Source organism: Cloeon dipterum, chromosome X (genome assembly GCF_949628265.1).
Source record: "Cloeon dipterum chromosome X, ieCloDipt1.1, whole genome shotgun sequence".
In the NCBI taxonomy this organism is placed as follows: domain Eukaryota; kingdom Metazoa; phylum Arthropoda; class Insecta; order Ephemeroptera; family Baetidae; genus Cloeon; species Cloeon dipterum.
In genome coordinates, this window is record NC_088790.1 from 8,153,475 (window position 1) to 8,174,284 (window position 20,810).

The window sequence follows — 20,810 nt, forward strand, 5'->3', positions numbered from 1 at the left end:
AACGGTAAGAATTTCACTTTCCCCATCAAAGAGTAAAGGTAAGTATTAAGCAGAGCACTTTACATAAAACAGCGATCATAATTAACATTAAAAATACACTTACTTATATTATTTGTAAATAATGCAAGGATCACAGAGCGAAAGAAAAAATTGATTACTTGCATTATTCACCCATGAATTTATAGTTTGCATTGAGAAATCTGTTCAAACTCAAACTCCAGATGTTCGGTGAAAAATCGGGCAAAGGATTGACAGAACATGATATAAACAACAGTGACCGAAACTTAAGCACCCCGACCTTTCCCAACATGGAACGCAGGATCTTTGTGCAGATGCAAATTGTGTGGCCACTGATCCCTCACAATCGTGGGCCACACAAGAAAAGCGGCTTTTATCCTGGCACCATTCACAGTAATAACTATAATGCTAGCTCGAGTGAGGTCGGCGGCGCTCGCACAATGGATCAGCCATTCTAGAGAGCCGTTGCCATAACGAGCTAACGCCCAAGACGATAAGCAAATTACTTTTAATCAGCTCATTATTTGAATAAAACGCAGCTTCTTAAAGATTATTAGTCCTAAATTTATGGCTTGCCAGAATGCAAGTTAGCCAATTTAAAAGATATTATAAGCTTCTTTCATACGGCTGAATTTTAAATAGCGCATTTAATAATCATTTCTAATTCTTGAAAAAAATACTGTTTGAACAAAAACATACAATTTATCTTAGAGCTCAGGAAATGATATTTAAATTGGTCTAGAGAGCAAACCAACAGTAAAATATGGTACAGCTGACCCAAAATTTCAATTGCTTGAATATTTCATGTGCTTGTTACCAAATGTTTTTGAATAGTAGTGGTACATTTTTTCTACCATATTAATCATTTTTCAGCGATCGAGTTGTGCATTAATAATAATATAAATACGTTAATCCTCCCAAAATCTAATTTTTTTCATTATATAGCTCTTCTGATTGGCACAATATTAATGATTAATAAATGCAATCAATTAATGATATTGGTTAAAATGACAATTTAAAGCACGCTCATTCATCATTGTACTAAATTAACCTATTTGTATTTATTTAAACACTTAAATGATGCAAGCTGCATGATTTAATCGATAATCTTAAAAGCAATTTTCAAATACCGAAATAAGCACTTATTTAGCTGCGAGATTTAAGGCAGCGGCTGGCGGGACCGGCTTAGCAGTTTTTTTTGCCCGGCGGCGGCGGCTGGCTGGCCATATTTACCGGCGGCGGACAATATTTTCAACGTGAATTTTGATAATGCTTAATGGCCCGGTACCCCGGTAGACATTTTTTTCTAATGTAATTTTTAATTTTTGACCATTTTTCACCAGGTCTGGCGTGGCTGGCCCATACGAAACCAAAAATTTGCCTTTTAAATACTATGTATTTACAGCAAGTCCCTGAATACAGTTCATTAGTGATTTTTAACATATTATACGGAGGAGTTGAGAAGGATTCTTGTGAAATTGTTGCCAGTAAAAAACAATTCAGAATATTCATTTATGTACTGCACGCAAAGCATTAGCTCAACGATGGGAGCCAACGGTTCGGGGTTTCCTGGAAGTGCAAAGTGCGAGAATCAAAATCCATTTAGCATTATTGAATAAATTTGAAATTTTCGACAATTTAGAGCTGAGATAGAACCGTTTTTGTTTCTTTTAAACCGGTAATAAAATTCGACGTTTTCATTCGATTTGACATTAATATTAAACCACCAAAAAGCCAACAGTAAATTCTGCGGTTTATCCCGAACAATGGAAACCCCAGATCAGACTGTGAGCATTGCGGTCCGCGGAGGTGATTGCAAGGAATCCGAGAGAAATAAGTGACGACCGGCGTCTCCGAAATTATGTGTCGTGCTAAACGACGCGTACACCAGGCCCAGCACACAGTCCTGACCATTCTTCTCGCTGTTCTTCTCGGCCGAGAGCAGTGTGTGTGTTTGATCAGCAAATTGCTTTCGAGTGAACTTTCACTGCAAATGCAGGCGAGCCAGGCCGGCGAGGCGAGTGGTCATCGAGCACCGCGCGCGCATCGCGGCCGTGATCAGCAGCAATAATACGCCGGTGCCGCCGTCGATAAGAGAAAGGAGGGGTACGTCAGGTTCAAGAGAAATGCTTGGTTTCTCAGAGCAAACGGATGACGCAGCGTTGAAAGGGCGCTGGTTGCTCTGAAGAACGCATTACCGGAGAACGGCCGAGAGAGTTTGAGGGGAAATTGTTCAAGATGGGTCGGCAGACACCTCGCAGTGAAATTACTCTCGGCTCACTCGCCGCGAAAAGTTGAAGTAGTCGTCTTTTCTTTTCCCAAACTCCTGCCCATTCTCGACTTTCCACCCGATCGGATCACAAGGAATTTAATCGGGTGAGTCTTCCTTCCCATTCGGCCTTGACCTTTGATTACGGATCAGGAAACAATTGAATTTTTTGCCTTGAATGGTTATAGTAGGTGCTAATTTGCATTTTATGGCGCTTTTGTGGTGAAAAAATTAGGCACGCGTGCGGTTTCCTCTATTCTTTCTTATTTACGGCTGGTTTTTATCGACATTTTTACTATGGATATGTTAGATAATGCCAATTACTGTCTAGCAAAGCTCAGCTTGCCCAGGTGAATGATGGTTCAAATGAATTGTGCAGTTAGTTACACTATCCAGAATTTATTCGGCATTGAAACCACACGTTTTCTTTTTTTACTATATTTACGGATGGATTGGTTAGGTAACGGGAATATTAACCAAAACGCGCCTTGAATAGACAGAGGCTGCATACGTGACTGTGGAGTGCGCGTTAAAAAAGCCATTAATCAAATCTCTCCGGCCGAAACCATGCATGTAATAAATAATTCTGACCTGAAAAGACACTTATCCTTCCATCACCAACCCATTTCGGCTGAATTTAATGAAAAAAGTGCTCATACGCGAATGGATTCGAAATAGATAAAAGATTTCCACAGTGCGCCAGACGACATGGTGGCGAAATGAGACTAGATTTGCTAATGGCGCGGCGAGATTCCACGACTACTCGCAGCAGCCAGGGATACTAAAAGCAAGAATTAGTCTCCTTTCACCGGCGGCGGTCACGACCGAAAAATAATCTCTTCGCGCATCTCCGCTCGAATTAGCGGAAAATGACGTCTCGTTGTAAATAATCAGCAGTCACGCCGGAGATTTCAACGCCCGATTGATGGAAATTGAGCAGTAAAAAACGGCGCCGCAATAGACGAAACACCCGCCCGCACGCACGCTTGATGCTATCAAACGTTTCTATCGCACCTTTAAATAGCATGAATGGGAATCGGTTGCAAATGCATTTGTTTATATTACAGCAATTTTAGGGGCGGAGGAAGCAGAAAACACACGTTTGCTCTCTGGCCGGGCCAGCCTTTTTCTCTCCGTTTCTGAGAGAAAAGTAAATAACACGGAGACTTGTTCTGTTGCTTCTCGGGCTGATCAACGTCGGCCTACTTCTCAAAACCAACTGGCTGAAACGAGAAATTAACGCACTTATTTATCAGACGGTGTCAATTATTGTGTGTTACGTGCCGCGGAGCACACATTTATAGCCTAGAGAGAGGGCTTTTTTCGAATATAGCGGTCAATTTTTCAATCCAGTCCATTTTTCTAATAAAAATCATCACATTGTTTCGTTGAAAATTTATAAAGATCAATCTAAGAGAATTTGTAACATTTCAATTAACCAAACTCGATTAAAATTTATAGCTACACAGAGCTAGAGTTTGGGCTGAGGATAATTTTAATGCATTCATAAGACGCTCTATGAAAGCCATTTGATTTGTAATTTAACATCTTACATTTTAAATACAGTTATTCATTCATTTCCATTAATTTCTAAGTGATAATTTTAATATCAGAAATATTAAAAAAATTTGAAAGTTACAATTTTAGAAAAAAATACAAGTCGTAAGATGAAATAAATTTGGCACACAAAAACTGTAAGATTATGATATCTTAAAATTTGCACGTTGTTCTGGTGTAGGAAGATTTTATCGACGCACTGAGCGTTCTCTTGTGTACTAAGAAATGCCGAGTCAGAACCGAGGATAGGAAGAAAGCGCTCTCGAGCACATGTGCTGGAGCGCATCTCTTTCTTCTGCACCAGCGGCGCATGATTCCAATTCCGCAGGCTGTGTTACACACTTTGAAGGTCATTAGGACACAAAAAGAGCCGAGATGAATGACGGGACCGCAACGGGATAATTAAATTGGTTACAAAACCAGGCGCGCTCGCGAGTGGTAGAGGAAGGAAAACAAAATTGGCCGAGAAAGCAACCACGCAAAAACACACGAAAACAATGTCGTGCTAAATTAGTATGCGTAATAACGCGAGTGGCGCCACGCAAAACTAGTATGTAACAATTCAAATTGTTCTTATGCAAACGCGCACGTGGGTTACGGTCTTCAATTCCTTTTTTGCGTTTGATCGAACGCCTGGCGAAGTGAAATCAGCGCCACTTACTTTCTACCAGTGCAATTTTTCCCCACCGAAGCAATTGCTTTCCGAATTGAGGAAGATGCTGCGAGGTTCAATTCAAGAGTGAGAGGATGGATATTTGAATAATTCATTCTGCCGCTTTCGGCGTGCAATTAAGTTATGAATGCGATTTGAACAAACACTTCTACAAAAGAGACGAAAACACTAAACGACTCAGCCTCACAAAATTTATTTTGCCGATTAATGCGTACTAACAGTAATAAAAAAGTGAGAATAATGACACCCGAATCGAAAGTTTCTTTTGACATGAAAATTTAAAATTGGATAAAAAAAACTAACTAATAAAACCTGAATATCATTTCAGGACTAGTGTGTTGGAAGCAACGATGATCGGAGCAAATAAAAGCTAGAACGACGACCAGCTGTAGAAAAGGTAAAATTTGTGAGCGCTCTCGCTCCATTTACATACATTACCTTAACGGCAGAACTCTCTCTGTCTCGGAAGTAGCCACGGCAAATAACCAATTTTCCGCTTTTCAGGAGATGCGAAATGGCACTTCTGCTCGGCGCAGGAATGTCAACCGCCATGGCGGGCCTCTGGCTGATGCCCCTCATGCTTGCCGGAATCGCCTATCATCGATATGAGACCGTCGACCCAGAGTCCAGGGTTCTCGACGCGTCCAACAAAATTAGGGAAGAGTATGACTTCATCGTGATTGGAGGGGGCTCAGCTGGAGCCGTAGTCGCAAATAGGTATGAATCACCTTTATATCGCCACATTTACATTTTATTTTACCAATTTCCAAATTTATCAGAGTTCAGCAAAAACTCTTAAATTTTTATTCGTACGACGCTTTAAACGGAAATCTATACTTTCATTTCACGGAGATACTTAAAATTCATCGGAAATACTTTTTATTCTTTGTTTCTGCAACTGCTGACAATGAGAATTAACAATGTGCGATTCTCGGTCACCCGTCGTGCATTCCTCGATTGAAAGCGAGCAGAGAGAAAGAAGAAGTGAGAGTGCTATTAATTATTTAATGGTACACTACACGTGCTTCCATAACCTCTGCATACATTCACGTGCCATATAAGTTGAGAAAGCACGCAACGTGCTCGGCACAACGCTGGTGCCGGTTGCATAAGTCAATGCAGTGACGCTTACATCTAGAAATGGCTTTCTACAAATAAATGATGCTATCTCGTATTCGCAGACTGTCTGAAGTTCCTGAATGGAATGTGCTGCTGATCGAAGCCGGTGGCGACGAAACGGAGATTTCGGACGTGCCCGGTCTGGCCGGCTACCTGCAGCAGAGCGAGCTGGACTGGCAGTACCAGACGACGTCGTCCGAATCGTCCTGCCTGGCCATGCATAACCGGCAGTGCAACTGGCCCCGCGGCAAGGTGCTCGGCGGATCGTCAGTGCTCAACGCTATGCTCTACGTTAGGGGCAACCGGCACGACTACGACCACTGGGAGCGGCTCGGCAACCCTGGCTGGAGCTACGACCACGTGCTTCCATATTTTATCAAGTCTGAAGACAATCGCAACCCCTACCTGGCCAAGACGCCGTACCACGGCACCGGAGGCTACCTGACCGTGCAGGAGAGTCCCTGGCACACGCCCCTCTCGCTCACCTTCCTACAGGCGTGCCACGAGCTCGGCTACGAGAACCGAGACATCAACGGCGAGTTCCAAACGGGATGCATGATAGCACAGGGAACGATTAGGAGGGGTTCCCGCTGCTCCACAGCCAAGGCTTTCCTCAGGCCAGTCAACCTCAGGAAGAACCTCGATATTGCTCTCAAAACGTTTGTTTCAAAGGTTAGAACTACAATTATTTTTTATTATAAATGGCTAAGAGTATTTTTGTATACAAATCATTCAATGTACCTTCTTAAAAGTTGTTAGTAGAAAACTCGATTATTTTATGCAACTTGCGAAGCATAGATGTTGCGAAGTTGCCTATCTTCACGCTTTAACATGTTAAAATCTTGTATTTTTTCTCAACTCCTCACTTTTCATTTTAGGTCGTGGTCGACCCTACAAAGAAGCAAACAGTTGGAGTGGAGATTTTGCAAAAGGGCAAGAGCAAACGCATCATCAGAGTAGGAAAGGAAGTCGTCCTGAGCGCGGGTGCCATTGGCTCGCCGCAGATCATGATGCTGTCCGGCATCGGCCCGCCGGACCACCTGGCGCGCATGAAGATTCCACTTGTGCACGCTTTGCCAGGAGTCGGCGAGAACCTACAGGACCACATTGGTCTCGGAGGACTGACGTTCATCATCGACCAGCCGTTTACGTTCACCAAGGAGCGATTCCAAACAGTACCCGTTGCGTTGGAGTACATTTTGAACGAAAGGGGACCTCTGTCTACGCTTGGTGGCGTCGAGGGATTGGCATTCGTCAACACAAAGTAATTATTCACATATATCCAAGGGGTGAAATTGCACTTCTGGTTTTTATGATTATGGAAATGTACGATGTCTATTTAACTTTCCATTTACAACGGTTGTTAAATTTAAAATAACGTACTTTCACAAGATGTCATCACTAGGTGAAAATCAGTAATTAAATTTGATGACATCTCAAATGTGATGTGTAAACGGTTTTTGCAAGTTCGGCGTGCCTCAAGCATAATTTATTTCACTTTTTAATTAATTCGCGACGCACGCCAGTGACAGTTAATGTATCTAGTGGAGTGGCATTTGATCTAGCGCGAGCGAAATCTGCTTTTTGCAAATTTGGAATGTAGCAATTTTACTATTTCCTCAATCTCAACCTGTGCAATGCAGTGAAGAGAGAATTTTATATTTTATAGGCAAAGTAATGTTAATAAATGCCTATTTTTGTTTCATAGATACGCCAACCACTCTGAAGACTTCCCTGACGTGCAGTTCCACTTTGCGCCAAGCTCGATTAACTCGGACGGCGGCGAGCACATCCGCAAGATCGTCGGCCTTCGCGATATCGTGTACAACACAATGTACAAGCCCCTGGTCGGCTCGGAGACGTGGACCATCCTGCCGCTGCTGTTGCGGCCCAAGAGCTCTGGGACGATCCGTCTGCGCAGTCGAAATCCGCTGCACCACCCCAACATCCGTCCCAATTACCTGTCGCACCCGGAGGACGTGTACACCCTAATCGAAGGCATCCGCATCGCCATGCAAATCTCCAACTCGACGGCGTTCAGGAAATTCGGCTCGCGGCCGCACACCATCCCGATGCCCGGCTGCAAGAAGTACGCCTTCGACACCGACCCGTACTGGGAGTGCGCGCTACGCCACTTCACTTTCACCATCTACCACCCGACAGGCACGTGCAAAATGGGTCCAGCCTACGACCAGCTGGCCGTCGTCGACCACGAGCTCAGGGTGCACGGCGTCAAGGGCCTCAGGGTCATGGACGCATCCATCATGCCCATGATCGTCTCGGGCAACCCAAACGCACCAATCATCATGATCGGCGAGAAAGGCTCTGACATGGTCAAGAATGCGTGGTACCACTCAAAGGGCGACGAGGACATCGACCAACTGCACGAGTTTGCCGACTCGGAAGAAAACCAGACCGTGGAATAAGGACAGAATCCTTCACGGCAAGAGCGGTTTCAGCTGGAAATCAAACCAAGACTTGATGTGTGCAATTTCAAGATTCACTAGGCAGAGAATCAATAATTATTTATTCGCCAGTCCTAAGTTAGTTAGACCCTGTGCTCAATTCCTGTTCGTTTTACTTTTACCCGAAAGTTCCGAGTCAGTAAGTTTGCTATATACTCTCGCCAGTTGATAAGCTCTCTTTTGGAAAAAAATACAAGCCATATTATGCTTAGGCCACTGATGATGAGTGACTCGAGAAGTGCTACGATTCGTTCGACAAATCCGTGCGTCGAGAGAGCGCACGACCGACAACAACTGTCACTCTGATCGGACAAATTGTGCTGAATTATTGTTGCGTGAATCGGGCGGCACTCGAGCGCCGCGGTGATGTACAACACAGACGCAGAAAGTGAGTGTGTTTGGTCCGCAAATCGTTCCGCGAAAGACATATTTTCTAAGGTAACAAGGCATGAAATTAGCCCTGCTGTCGCTGCTGTATTAACGCAATAAATAAATTTTATTGGAGTAACCCGCCTCGTCTAAACACACAAACACGTGGAAGGCTTCCGCAGCGGAAAAAAAACAACGACTAAGTTTGTGATGCTAATTTGTAGAATTACGTAAAATAAAAGAATGAGCTTTCTTCTGAGAGTAAAAGTTAGTTCCCTTCCTGAGTAAAAAAGACAATCGTGAGCTTATTTGATTCAATTATTTCGCTTTGTCGAGCCATTATTTTCACGACACGGAATGACTTAATGCACTCCTGGGACTCGTTACAAATGCAGAGGAGGAAAAGAGATGAAGCGGGGCCTTGGGCGCCAAGAGGGAGAAAGTACAAAAAATCAACACGGACAGCTTGTGAATGTGCCGGTTTAACTACTACCGTGTATAAATATTATACACCGTTGAACGGAGAGGCGCTTTTGCCACATTCGCGGTCGCAAAGTTAAAATTAAAAAAAAAAAATAGAATTCAAGCTTTGACATTTTTCCTGTATATAACCCAAAATGTTTTAATTTTTATATCCCTGAAATTGATCATTTCAACAATGGTTCTTAGATATCAAGTAACAAAATCACATTTTTAAATAGATGCTTAGGATTTTTCATCCAACGTTTTGAATTTAAAAGATCTAAGTTATGAGTGATTTTTTAAACAATCAAACGAATTTCTCCGAAATAAAACCAATGCACGACAGAACGTTCAAAATCTCGTGATTTTTGTGCGTGTTTGAAATAAATAATAACAGGAAAATAAACCGAGATGAAATAAAGAGTCGTCTAATTTGGTCTATCACGCTTACGATCAGGGTGGTCAGACCTTAGACGTAATCCGGACAAAAAGACAATAAGCCGATTAATCAGTGGGCGCCTCTCCGGTGACGGTCAAGTCGAGCTCTCTCGCTCGCGTCTAGCTGCCGGGTGACGTCACTGGAGAAAGTGATCTCGGGAGGCTGCACCTGTTGGTCGCGCCGCCGCGAAGCAGGGAGCGACCTTAAAGGTAGTAAAGCACAACCTTGGTATACGTGACGACCGGCAGTAGCTCATACGCGTGATGCAACAGCCGCCGGCGCAGCTGCAAGCACACAATGGCTGCAACGAATAATAATTAACGCTTCACACCCGATGAGCGCGCGTCTACCATCTTCTATGATCATCATAGAAATTTATGCCGACCTCGAACTTCACGTGAAAAGTCAAAATCATCGTGCTTCCAAGCGCGAGAGTGAGTTACGAGTTCGAACACCAATTGTCTCTCTCTCTCTCTCTCTCTCTCTCTCTCTCTCTCTCTCTCTCTCTCTCTCTCTCTCTCTCTCTCTCTCTCTCGGCTATTCATTCATAGAAAATCGTTTTCTGCTTCTCGGCACGAAGATTACACGCGGCCAAGGTTGCTTGCGGCCAGATGAATGAATGGAACGAAATTGTTGTTGGGTTTTGGTTGTTTACGTTTATCACATCTGTCAAGTTTGATGTCTTACTACACGTGATTTTGAGATGTTAAAGTAGACATGGAGTTGAGTTGCAACCAGAATTATAATGTTAAAATATGGGAACAAGCGCCTTAAAATCATTTATTGTAATATCAACTGTGAATGATGATGACAACGTTTTTATCATTAAATATTAATGACAAAAACCACCACAAAAGAGCAAAGTATTTAATTATTCATAATGAAGTCAGTGAAACAATTTTATGAAACCGATAAGCGAAGAAAATTGCATTGATTTGTTTTTTTTTAACTTTTCAATTATGTTTAACAATATTTTGGAAACAAGGATCCTACTTGACACTGAGTAAAATTTTATCGTTTGATATTTAGGAACAGAACGACACATTATATAACAATAACGTAATTTAAATTTTCAAAATTGAAAATCTGTCATTCGATCAGTTTAGCGCCCGAGTTTGCATATAAGCTACGTGCGATCTTAGAGCAACGCGTTTGATTGAAAGAGTTGACTTTCTTCTGAAACGTCCCAAAATAGAAATCCAGTCAACGAGAAATGCAAACCGCCGTGGTGCGGTGATAAAAGTGTTCCATTTTGCGTCAGCCAAGCTGACTGCTGCTTGCATATCGGTCCACTCATGTTTTACATATCCAACACATTTATTTTGCATCGTTTCCCTTTGGCGGGCGACAGTTGTCGCTTTAATCTGACAAACGGCTCGCTCGTGTCGGAAGAAAGTGAATGCTAAACTTGGCGTCAAGTGTGCCAACTATTATTTGCCTTGTCATGTTAATCCAATTTGACTGAATGCGAAAGTGAAATGAACTAGCGGTGGATGCGATTAATTAGTCAGGTCAAGTTTTTAACTTGGAATTAATTAAGAAATTTCACCGGCTATTAATCAACAACTTTTAACAAAAAGGCCGCGATTTTTGCATAGCTGTTTATTCATTTAGAAGATTAATAAAAAAATTTAGATGCGATCAATCATATATTTATTTGTATTATTGGCTAGAGCATATGAGTTGCAATGTGTGGAAATTCTGTTTTTTTTTTAATTTTGGGATAAGAAAATTTTATTTTATATAATCTGAGTGAGCTATCAGAATTTTTCAGAATCTTCGGTTTTCAGGAGAGGTAAACAAAGCTGCTTACATTAGCTAATCGTTTAACGTGTCCGCTTTGTTTAAGAGCAGTAGTTGTTGTTTCAACGTTAATTGCGATACAAGCAGGAAGAGCGGATGTTGCTCCTCTATATCATGCTCATGTGTAATCTCACGTAGAGCACTGGCGCGGTTACACCGAAAATTTCTCTGTGCTTATGTAAATAGCTAATACCATGTGATGAAACGTTGCTCCATTCTGCCTACGTGCTGCCGAGAAAAACACGTGTCGGAATCTTTTGTTGCTAGGCTTGGCCCTTCGCTTCCTCATTGTCACTCCCAAGCACAATCTCAGCAGGAGGATTGAAAAACCCTGAACGAGGCAGCAGAGAGGAAAGAAAGGACACAGCATGCTTTTTAAATCACGCTGCTTAAATCTTAAATTCAAACAATTAATTGTATCATCAACAACCATCAAATAAATAAATATAAATATCTAAAGATCGGATTAAAAATATATTGCAGGATTTTAAGAATAAATAACTTGATTTATCTCGGATTGCAAAACTCTTTTGTTCCCATAACGATAACAAGATAAATTAACGTGTGTTTGATGCAAATGCATGACACGTAAGGCAAGCCATTTGTTAGCTCGCTTGCTATTATTAATCTCTGATTGTTAGACTCAGAGAGCATTGACAGGCCGAGGATAGATGAAAGCTAGTTTATAGTTGTCACTTCATAGTTCCTCACGTGTGGCTTGGAAAAAGTAATAATGGAATTGCGTGTCGCGACTCTTGAGACCTGACAATGATCTGCCACGTTGCCACGTACAGGAAACAAAAATAGACGTGCTCTGCTTTCTCGGACAAAGTCGGCGACTTTTTTTTAAAGGTGTGCTTGCTTACAAAAGATTTTTGGTTAAGGTGACTGTTTTTCTGTGCACGACAAAAACGTGACTTGGTGCAGGTTTCTCCGAAATTCGGTATTAAAAATAATTAGTCACACCAAATGCGCGGTGGCCACCAGGGAAGATCAAAACTTAATGACAGACCAGATTGGGTACGTACAGATGAAATTTCACCAGCCAAATGTCTAATTGCAGTCTTTTGGGCCAGATTGAAAGCATCCGCAGACCGGAAAGAACAACAGGATTAGATTGCGAGCGCAGACGGGTCTGGCTGACCGACGGCACGTAGCAGCACAGAGAGTTTTTCCGGCGGTGCGAATAAATAAATCAATTTCTCTTTTAAACCTGCAGTGGCAAATATTTGTTTTGTGAGAGTCACCGCAAATTTCCTAATATTTTGAGGGCAAACAATGATATCAGCATTTTTTAGGATTTGCAAACGATATACAAAATGGCAGACGTGTTGCTTTTCTTCCTTTTTAAAGTATATTTTTTATAAGAATCGGTTAAATCTAGATTTTTGAAACTGGTACTATACTATCATCATCAAAATACAAGAAATCTAAAGGCTTCCACAAAAATCAGATTTCTCTTTGAATGATCTTAGCTCCATCCGCATTTAACTTTTTACACCATCTGGTGCAAAGTAAAAATCCATGAAGAAATTAAAAAGCAAAATTCCTGTGTAGCAGGCGACATGCTGGAATGATAAAAATCTTCTTCGCACGCTTAATCTTCATTAATCAAAAGACTGCATCGTGGCTATACGCTAATTATGTTAAAGTACTTTCCCAACAGAATAATTAGAAGCAAAGCTCGCACCGTGCTGAACGTGCGCAGCTGAGCTGATCTCGTCGTGAAAATTCGAGGTGCGAAATGCAAGCATTATCTAATGAGCGAGTGCGAGGTGCCAAAAAGTCACATCATTAAATTGGCCATAAGTAGTGGCCTATTAATTCGATCTTACGCAACCAGATTTTCCGTTTTATTATTACGTAGGGCGTGACGATGCTTCGCGCGGATTCTCGTTCTCTTTCACTAAGCGGCGGGCCTGCGAAGATCGCTCGCGGATAAGAAACTCGCGGCTCTTAATTCATGATCTGATTATTGGGCAAGACGCGCGCTTCCCGTACTGCAAGTTAGGCGCTGAAAAAGAAAGCAAGGTGGCCGCCGTTCTATTAAAAATCCATTATGCTCTTTTATTTTGCGCATTTCCCCGCGGCCTCCCTGCACAAGCCAGCTGCTCTTCCGGGCGCATTTCGAATTTTAATTAATTTTATTCATAAGAGAGATGGACAAGAAGTGCGTAATTGACGGCGTGATTCGCAAATTTCAGAAAACTGTCTCTTCTCTTTATTGCGTAATATTTAATGGACTTTTACCTGCGATTGAAAAATCATCCTTCCTATGATGATTATGGTCTATTATATAATTATGGTAAGCATAAAGAAGAAGCCGCATGTCTCGAGGGCGTGCTCATTTCGTGTCGTAATTTTGAAAGCGCTTTTTGGCTCTGAATAAAAATAATAAGCCATAAAAAGTAACACAAAACCCGATGTTATGGATGTAGATAAAATCTGAGGATAAAAAGTAATTGCAAGAAAACATATAGCTTCCCTTAGACCAAAAGTAAAAACCGTAAAAACGCAGTCAACAATTTTTTTTGTCCACTTCAGTACGCATCAAGCATTGCAGCCTCAAACTATCACCCAACAGCGCACATTGCTCAACAACAAAAATCAGAGTGCTCGAAAATGAAGTCGATCTAGGTTGCCCAATCAGCGTGCACAGTGCACTAAATGGGGATAGTTTCCTTCGATGAAACTGATTTTTAAAAATTTGCAACAATATTTCAAAAAAACTAGCTGGTGTCTTAATGACTTGCCTTTCTATTAATTATTGCTGCAACAGTTACTTTAATGCACAATACAGATCGCAGCCATTACTGCGAGGCCGAACGCAATGCTTGATGCGTGAATACAAACGTTTTTTTAGTTACAATCTTTTAAACTCGAGACGTCTGGGGAATGGAATCACCTCTTCCCTGTGAAATTTAGACCTGATAATCAAGGTCTATGAGGTTATAAAACTTCAATTTTTTAAACTACTTTTTAAGTTTACCTCAATGTTCCATAATCTTGATTTTTCCAATCTCATTACAGAGGTTGGAGAGTATCAATTTGCAACTCTTTAAAGCCTGGAGGAAATAACTCATAGGTCCAATAGAGACAAGAAAGTTTGCACTCACAGGTCACGTCAGCGAAATAAATATCAGCGTGAAGTGCCAAAGGTTTCTTGTCCGCTCTAGACGAATTATTTACAGAGAAAATCGATATCACGAGCGACTCCCCTTGATAATGGGCCAACATAGTGCATCACGGCTGTTGCCGATTAAGTTTCACTTTCTGCATTTGCGATGCACTTTTCCCGCGTCGGAGATGGATCCAATCATGCGGATGTGTGTTTTGTTATTGGGTTTGCTGGAGGAGAGGTCATTAGAGGCTCGCTTTTATGACTCTTCCTAAAATTATATCACACCGCACGTACGGCACTTGGAAATGCCGTGGGAAGAAGATGCTTTCTTTCTTTATTCTCGGCCGAGTGTTAGGCAACCGCCGCACCAGCCCCCGGCCATCTCAATATCAGCTTTCTTTCTGGTAATAGTCGTCGGCAGCGACGACCGAGTTAATTGATCGCAACCTTTGATAAAGGTGAGCTAACTCAGGGACCCATCGTTTCACTTCCTTATAAATCAGATCTTGCTTGTGCTCCACCATAAAACAGCACGCGTGTTCTCGAACAGTTTATGAGTCTCACTCCCAACTTGTCGCGCGCTAATGGTTGCACCGATTTTAATCTGTGTGTATGTGCGCATGCTGAAAAACCGACGAGGGGAAATTTTGCATACTATGTGCCAGTTCTAATTTCTCTCACTATGCAGATTTGTATGATATAAGTTGTTCGCAGTTTCTATTTTTCAAACTCATGCAAGTGAATATCTTGGGAGTGCATTATTTCAGGATTTTCTATTAAACATACACGTATTATCAACATCCTGATATTATAGAAAAAAGAAATTTAGTATATTCATTCGATAGTTGTTAAAAAAAATAAAAAAATATGCGAAGGGTAAGCAAATTTTAATTTAAATAATTCCACAAGAAACATTTTAGTGCACAAAAATATTTTTCAAGACGAAGATTTCAAGATTGATTTTAGAAGAAAGCACTCCCTCTATGTATTTATTTAAAATATGGTTTTCACTCTCGCTTGACATGCCATGCAATAAATCCATTTGTTATTATTTGTAATCTATTAAAAGTCTGTAGGTCATATACATTAGTATCAACAAAGAAGAAAGTTGTCGAAGCGAGGAGGAACTTCATAAATCTAATTTGCTATGGAGGCGTATCCAAGTCAAGTACGTGTGTAGAAAAGTACGTACATCCTCACTCTCTTCTCGTCCATGTAATAGAGGGCCGAGTTTATTGCTGTAAGTGGCGCGGCTGTGTGCACTTGAATTGAGTCACATGAAACGTGAAATTTGCCAGATGCGCTCGTGTTTTCATCCGCCTTAAAGCACATATTGCTACGCACGTTGTATTTCTAATTTTGGACTCCGTTAATGCAGCCTGTGTTTGGTAAGTTTGAAAGTGCTCTTTCAAACAGTCACGTGAAAACACGAACGATGATTCTGCAGAATGAATAAAGCATACACATATGCTCCGTATGTAAAATCGTCTTATATTTATTCTCAATATTTCGGCCCGAGACGCTTCAAAAGATATTACGGACAAAAACACAAAACATGTCATATTTCATATCCGCAGCTACGCAAGAGCTGTTGTTTTTTTTTAACCTATTTGCATAATTCTAGCTTTAAACGTGGCTTATAAATTGGATGGTCGTGATTTGGCTTTCGTATAAAAATCATACTCGGCACCTTGTGAAATGGACACCGGCCGCTTGGTATTCGCCAACACGCCACTGCTCGTGTCGAAACCTCCTCCATCCAATGTTTGACGAGTTATTAGTACCGAATGAAAGTACTAAACACTCTGTCCAAAGGCACGAAGAAATGCATTTCTTCCTCGTCGTGAGCCACATGACGCTTGCAGATGCGACTCTTCGGTTCATTATCACTATCAAGGATGCTTCAATGCCTGGGAAGGAAAGCTTTGCTGCAGCCTCAACCATGCATAAACGAATTTTCCGTGAATAGATTGAATTTGCTTGCGCACAATTACATTAAATTAAAAGGACCACAGTACAAAGGGAGCATGTCGATTGCATTATTAACGGTTTCTAGTTCGCCACAGCTTCATTTGACCACCACAGAGGCACAAATATTGCTACTGAGCTCACAAAAATAGGGAAAAAGTGAATTTTGGAACCAAACACTGATTTAAATAAATTTTCATTTGTCTGTGTGATTTATTTATGATAACTTACTTCAAAAAACAAGATAAGAACTGATGCATATATTTAAAAGGGATTTCCAACACCATAAAGGTTGCTGGGTGTAATTTTTGCTGTCTACTTTAGTTTGTTGTGTCCAGAAACACACAGCGCTTACGGATGATACTGCGTTGTATCTCTCTTACAGCTCGTAATAAATAAGGTATGGCGATAAAAGTCAGTTTGAAGGAAAAAGGAGAAATCGAAAGTGCACGGAGGAAGAAAAAAAGCGCCCGTTGCTTATTCATGAAACAGAGAAACTCATTCCAAGTGCGACATCCCCCGCTGCATCCCAATTATGTACAGTGGAGCAGTTCACGCGCGCACGCGGCTAATGACTTCTCCAATACATAAACTGCAAGAGCACGTACGCCGAGGAAAATACATTCTTCTCATCCCACGCGCGGAGAACAAATAAAAATGCTACACAGAGGTTAAAATGTAGGGCACACGACTAAGCTTAAGGTACGCGTGCATTCCATCGGCGAACAACGCTTATCGCGGGCACGCACGCACCTGATTTCGATTTGGCCGCACGGCTTTACGGCCTTAACCTTTGGATATCGATCTGCCTGCCCACTACTTAATCATAGGCGCCTTTTTTTAATTAACTCTCCACTTTCGAGCAGAGCAGAGGAGTCTATTAGGGTCGACGCCAAAACGCTGTTGGTACAATTTCTGCAGCTGCTGCTTTTTAAAACTATGCCTAAGTAGTAATTATCTAACTACGCTTTACGTCTGAACTGTTTTGGAGAACATTAAATTCTGAGCCTTTTTTGGAAATACGATTCTAGCCCAATGAACGAAAATGTTGTAAAGGAACTCCGTTCAGCTCAAGAAATTTTTGAAAAAATTATAAATTTTGAAGAAATGTATATGTATTGCATATTATATAAAGAAAGCAAGATAAAACGACATTTGACATTTATGACTGTTTTGTGCAATCGTAACTTCCTGAGTCGAGCTTCTTTCATTGTATTTTAATGCGCAGACGCATAAAATTCCTTTGTGTTTCCGCCAGTTTCATCATCTGTCCGATTAATCACACTGCAGCATCGTCTCGATTTATATAACCTAACCTTTAGAATGAACCCTGAAGTGCCTCAGAGAAAGCAATCATGCCAAAAACTCTTCCATCCATCAAGATCCTCTCGATCCACACATTTCAATTGTGCGTTTTGCGGAAGAGAAATGTGACGGACGAAGCGTGCAAGTGAATTTGGCAGATTCCGGCGCGATTGCGACCAAGTTGAAATCAAAGCCTATAAAAATAGCAACTTGGTGGCACGTCCGCCAGCCAGCCTTTTTAAGTGTTACGTTGCACAGGGTTTACTGCTCTAGCCTCGATTTCTGCAATTCTAAGCGAAAATGCATATCGCAGTACGCACTCATTGGTCGGATGCCTCTTTGCCCAAAAGCGGATATTGTATTAAAAAAATTCCAGAAGTTTTCACTAGAAAAATTTAATTTTATGCCCTCTAGAAATGCATTAAATTGGGCATTGTGTTGTTTGCTTTGATTTAATTGTTTGCTGTCCATTTCATTACAACAGTTATGCCAATTTATTCCGGACAAAATGGCACTCCCAAGAGGGCCTTTAGCAAAAAATAACAGTGCACTTCCTGCCTCTGTATTTGGATCACTGGAATTATTTGGCATTGTGCGTCGGCTCTCCTGGGAGAATCTTAAGCGAGATGCTTTGCTCGAAATCGGACAAAAGCGCCATCCGTCATTCAAGTCAGCAGTAGCAGCAGCAGAGAGAAAACGACGGCATGCAAAAACAATGTGGGTGATTTTAACGCTCGCAATTGGAGAGAGCAAATTTTAATGGAGAGTTAATAAATAGCGGAGGAGAAGAGAGTGCAGCTGCTGCATTATCAGATCTGATGATGCTTTTACAAGGAGAAGTGGCGCGGACGAATTATTAATAATTGTGTTTCTCGAGTGCAAAAGTCGATGATCCGGATCGCATTTCAAAAAGGGGCTATTCCATTATAGACGGCGACGCTGACTAGCTTTTCCTTCGCAATAACGCGAGAGTAATTCGAGATTTATGGATAAGAAGATGCAGCAAAAGTAGGCCGAGACGACAACAAGCCAACGCGAACTCCATATCGCGCCTTCGTTTATTTTTATTATTTGCTCGAGAGGTAGAGTGTACTTCTGGCTCCAGAGGGGAAATGATTGCCGGCTTGAATTTTAAATCGAGTTGCTGCACTAGATGTGAGTGAGAGCTTTCTGATCGATGTCCTCAGGTGCATTTGAATCTCCAATTTGCATTATGTATTATGTTAAAATTCAATTTTGAATAAGTTTTATTTATTAGTTTTAGATAGTTATAAAAAAACTAAGAATGGGGGATTTAACTTAAGGTGTCTCAACTGAGGCACACATAATACTGTATCATCTGTATAAAACAAATCTGGACTCCTTTTTGCCAGGAGAGCTAGCAAATTCTATTTTCAAACTTTTTCTTCCAGGTAAACTTCTGACGCCCTAGTTAACGAGTAAAAAATAATGTTCACATACTAGGGAGAAATTTCGTAAAAATCACTTAAAATTTCAGGAAGCTAATATTTAAATTGCGTGTTGATACAGTGCCTAGTTCATGAGAGCTATTTACACACCTGAGAATAGAAATATCGTGAAAAAACACGTACGAGCCTCAATGCTATATTGAGTTATAAAAGTATGCACTTTTCATTTCTAGTAACTTCGTCATGTACGAGGTAAATTTTCTCTCTTTTTGTAATTCCTTCACATAGCTATCTTTAGTCACATTTTTATTTTTGAGTTTGGTGTGTTTGTAATCTTAACAAGGAGAATTCATTGCTAAAAAAGATTTCCAGCCTGGAGTTATTTCTCAACGAATACATATACTTTGTGTTTCACTGCACGCATTTTATGTGTGATCTGTTGCAAATTACAGTAATTTCCAAGCTGGAAGGATTTCCCTTGGCGCGGCAAATTCAAAGCCCACTTGAACAAATTACGACTAATTAGGCGCGTGGAATGAAATTAAGCGTTGACTTTTCTTCACCAAGAGCAACAAGCAGCTTACGTCAGCGCGCACGCGGTGCGAAATCATCTGCGGAATGGCAATTAATTTGGCGCGATTTCAATCAGGAAATAGCACTACAAATCATTCCGGCGGCCTGGACCGACTGACATTGTGTGAAAATTCACGCATTGAGTCATTACTCGAGTGATAGAGCAGCGCAACCCGCAATTAAGCCGGCTAATCGATCGTCGCGCGTCGAAACCGCACATATTTTCTCCAGATTATTCGGACTCGACGACGCCTGCGTCGCTTCCTGCGTCATTAATATGTGCGAAAACCGCGCCGCTTACGCAATGCCAGCCTCTCCGCGGTTGACGACAACAATAATCGCGAGATCCGAGCCGCGCACGCATTTCCTTACGGGAGTTTTTGTGCACCGAAACGCGGAGCATAAGTAAAATTATCATGCAGCCGCTGCTCGGTATGCGGAACTTGGGTTTTCAGCACCACCAGCCGCAGAGAAAGTGCATTGATTGAATTACGTCGGCGACGCGTAAACACTACTGGAAAACAATCGGCCGGCTAAATGCAATTACTCAATGTTACGACGGTGACGGAGGAAGAGTGCTTGTTCCTTACTGGTATGCGCTAATTATTGCAAAAAGCCGAGAGACTCTTCTTCTCGCTTGCCTCTCACTTATAGCGGTGCAATAATGACTTCATAAAAACTGAAAGCGAGAGTCCTGATCTGAAAGAAAAATGTTTTTATTTTACGTCAACGATTCCCTAGCGCTTTTATCCATTTTCTTTTCTCAAAGAATTTGTTGTTTTAAGATGCTCTAAAGTATGGCACAAGAAAGGCTAACGATTGGTGGAAACTAAAAGCCACTAATAAATACGTAGAGAGTGAAAGGGCACTAAATATTTTTTCATAATTGTATGAAAAGATAACGTCCTTGAAAAGGAATTGGATCAACTGTTTTCGGATGACGTCTTCATTTCTAAATTGTTATGCAAAATTTCACAAACCTCGCACTTGTTGGCCTTGCCGTTTCATTACAAGTTAGTTTAAAAAATTAGAAGCAAAGCGTTCAATAAAATTCTAACCAGCAACCTTGACTGTACATTTCACTAACGAAACTCTCTAGCCCAAGTAAAACCAATTACAGACACCGCGACCTTTACATTTTTTCACTAATCGCTTATTTTCCTAATTAGCTTAGCGGGGAGTTGTAAAAATCTCACAACCAAGAATACAAAGCGGAAAGTAGCATCAGACCTACTTTTCAAACAAATCTTTACATTTCGC

At 41.4% G+C, this 20,810-nt stretch overlaps 2 protein-coding genes across 2 annotated transcripts in view; one reads left to right on the forward strand and one right to left on the reverse strand.

The window, feature by feature from the left end:
• The window catches only part of Flo2 (flotillin-2), a 112,599-nt gene that overhangs the window by 58,096 nt on the left and 33,693 nt on the right, over positions 1-20,810 (reverse strand). The gene's annotated exons all lie outside the window — the stretch shown is intronic.
• On the forward strand, positions 2,239-8,609 carry LOC135946281 (glucose dehydrogenase [FAD, quinone]-like). Its single transcript, XM_065494437.1, has 6 exons — positions 2,239-2,394; positions 4,846-4,914; positions 5,022-5,234; positions 5,699-6,308; positions 6,515-6,900; positions 7,345-8,609. The coding sequence occupies exons 3-6, from the start codon at positions 5,032-5,034 to the stop codon at positions 8,060-8,062; spliced, it is 1,917 nt and encodes a 638-aa protein (XP_065350509.1). The 5' UTR covers positions 2,239-2,394; positions 4,846-4,914; positions 5,022-5,031; the 3' UTR covers positions 8,063-8,609.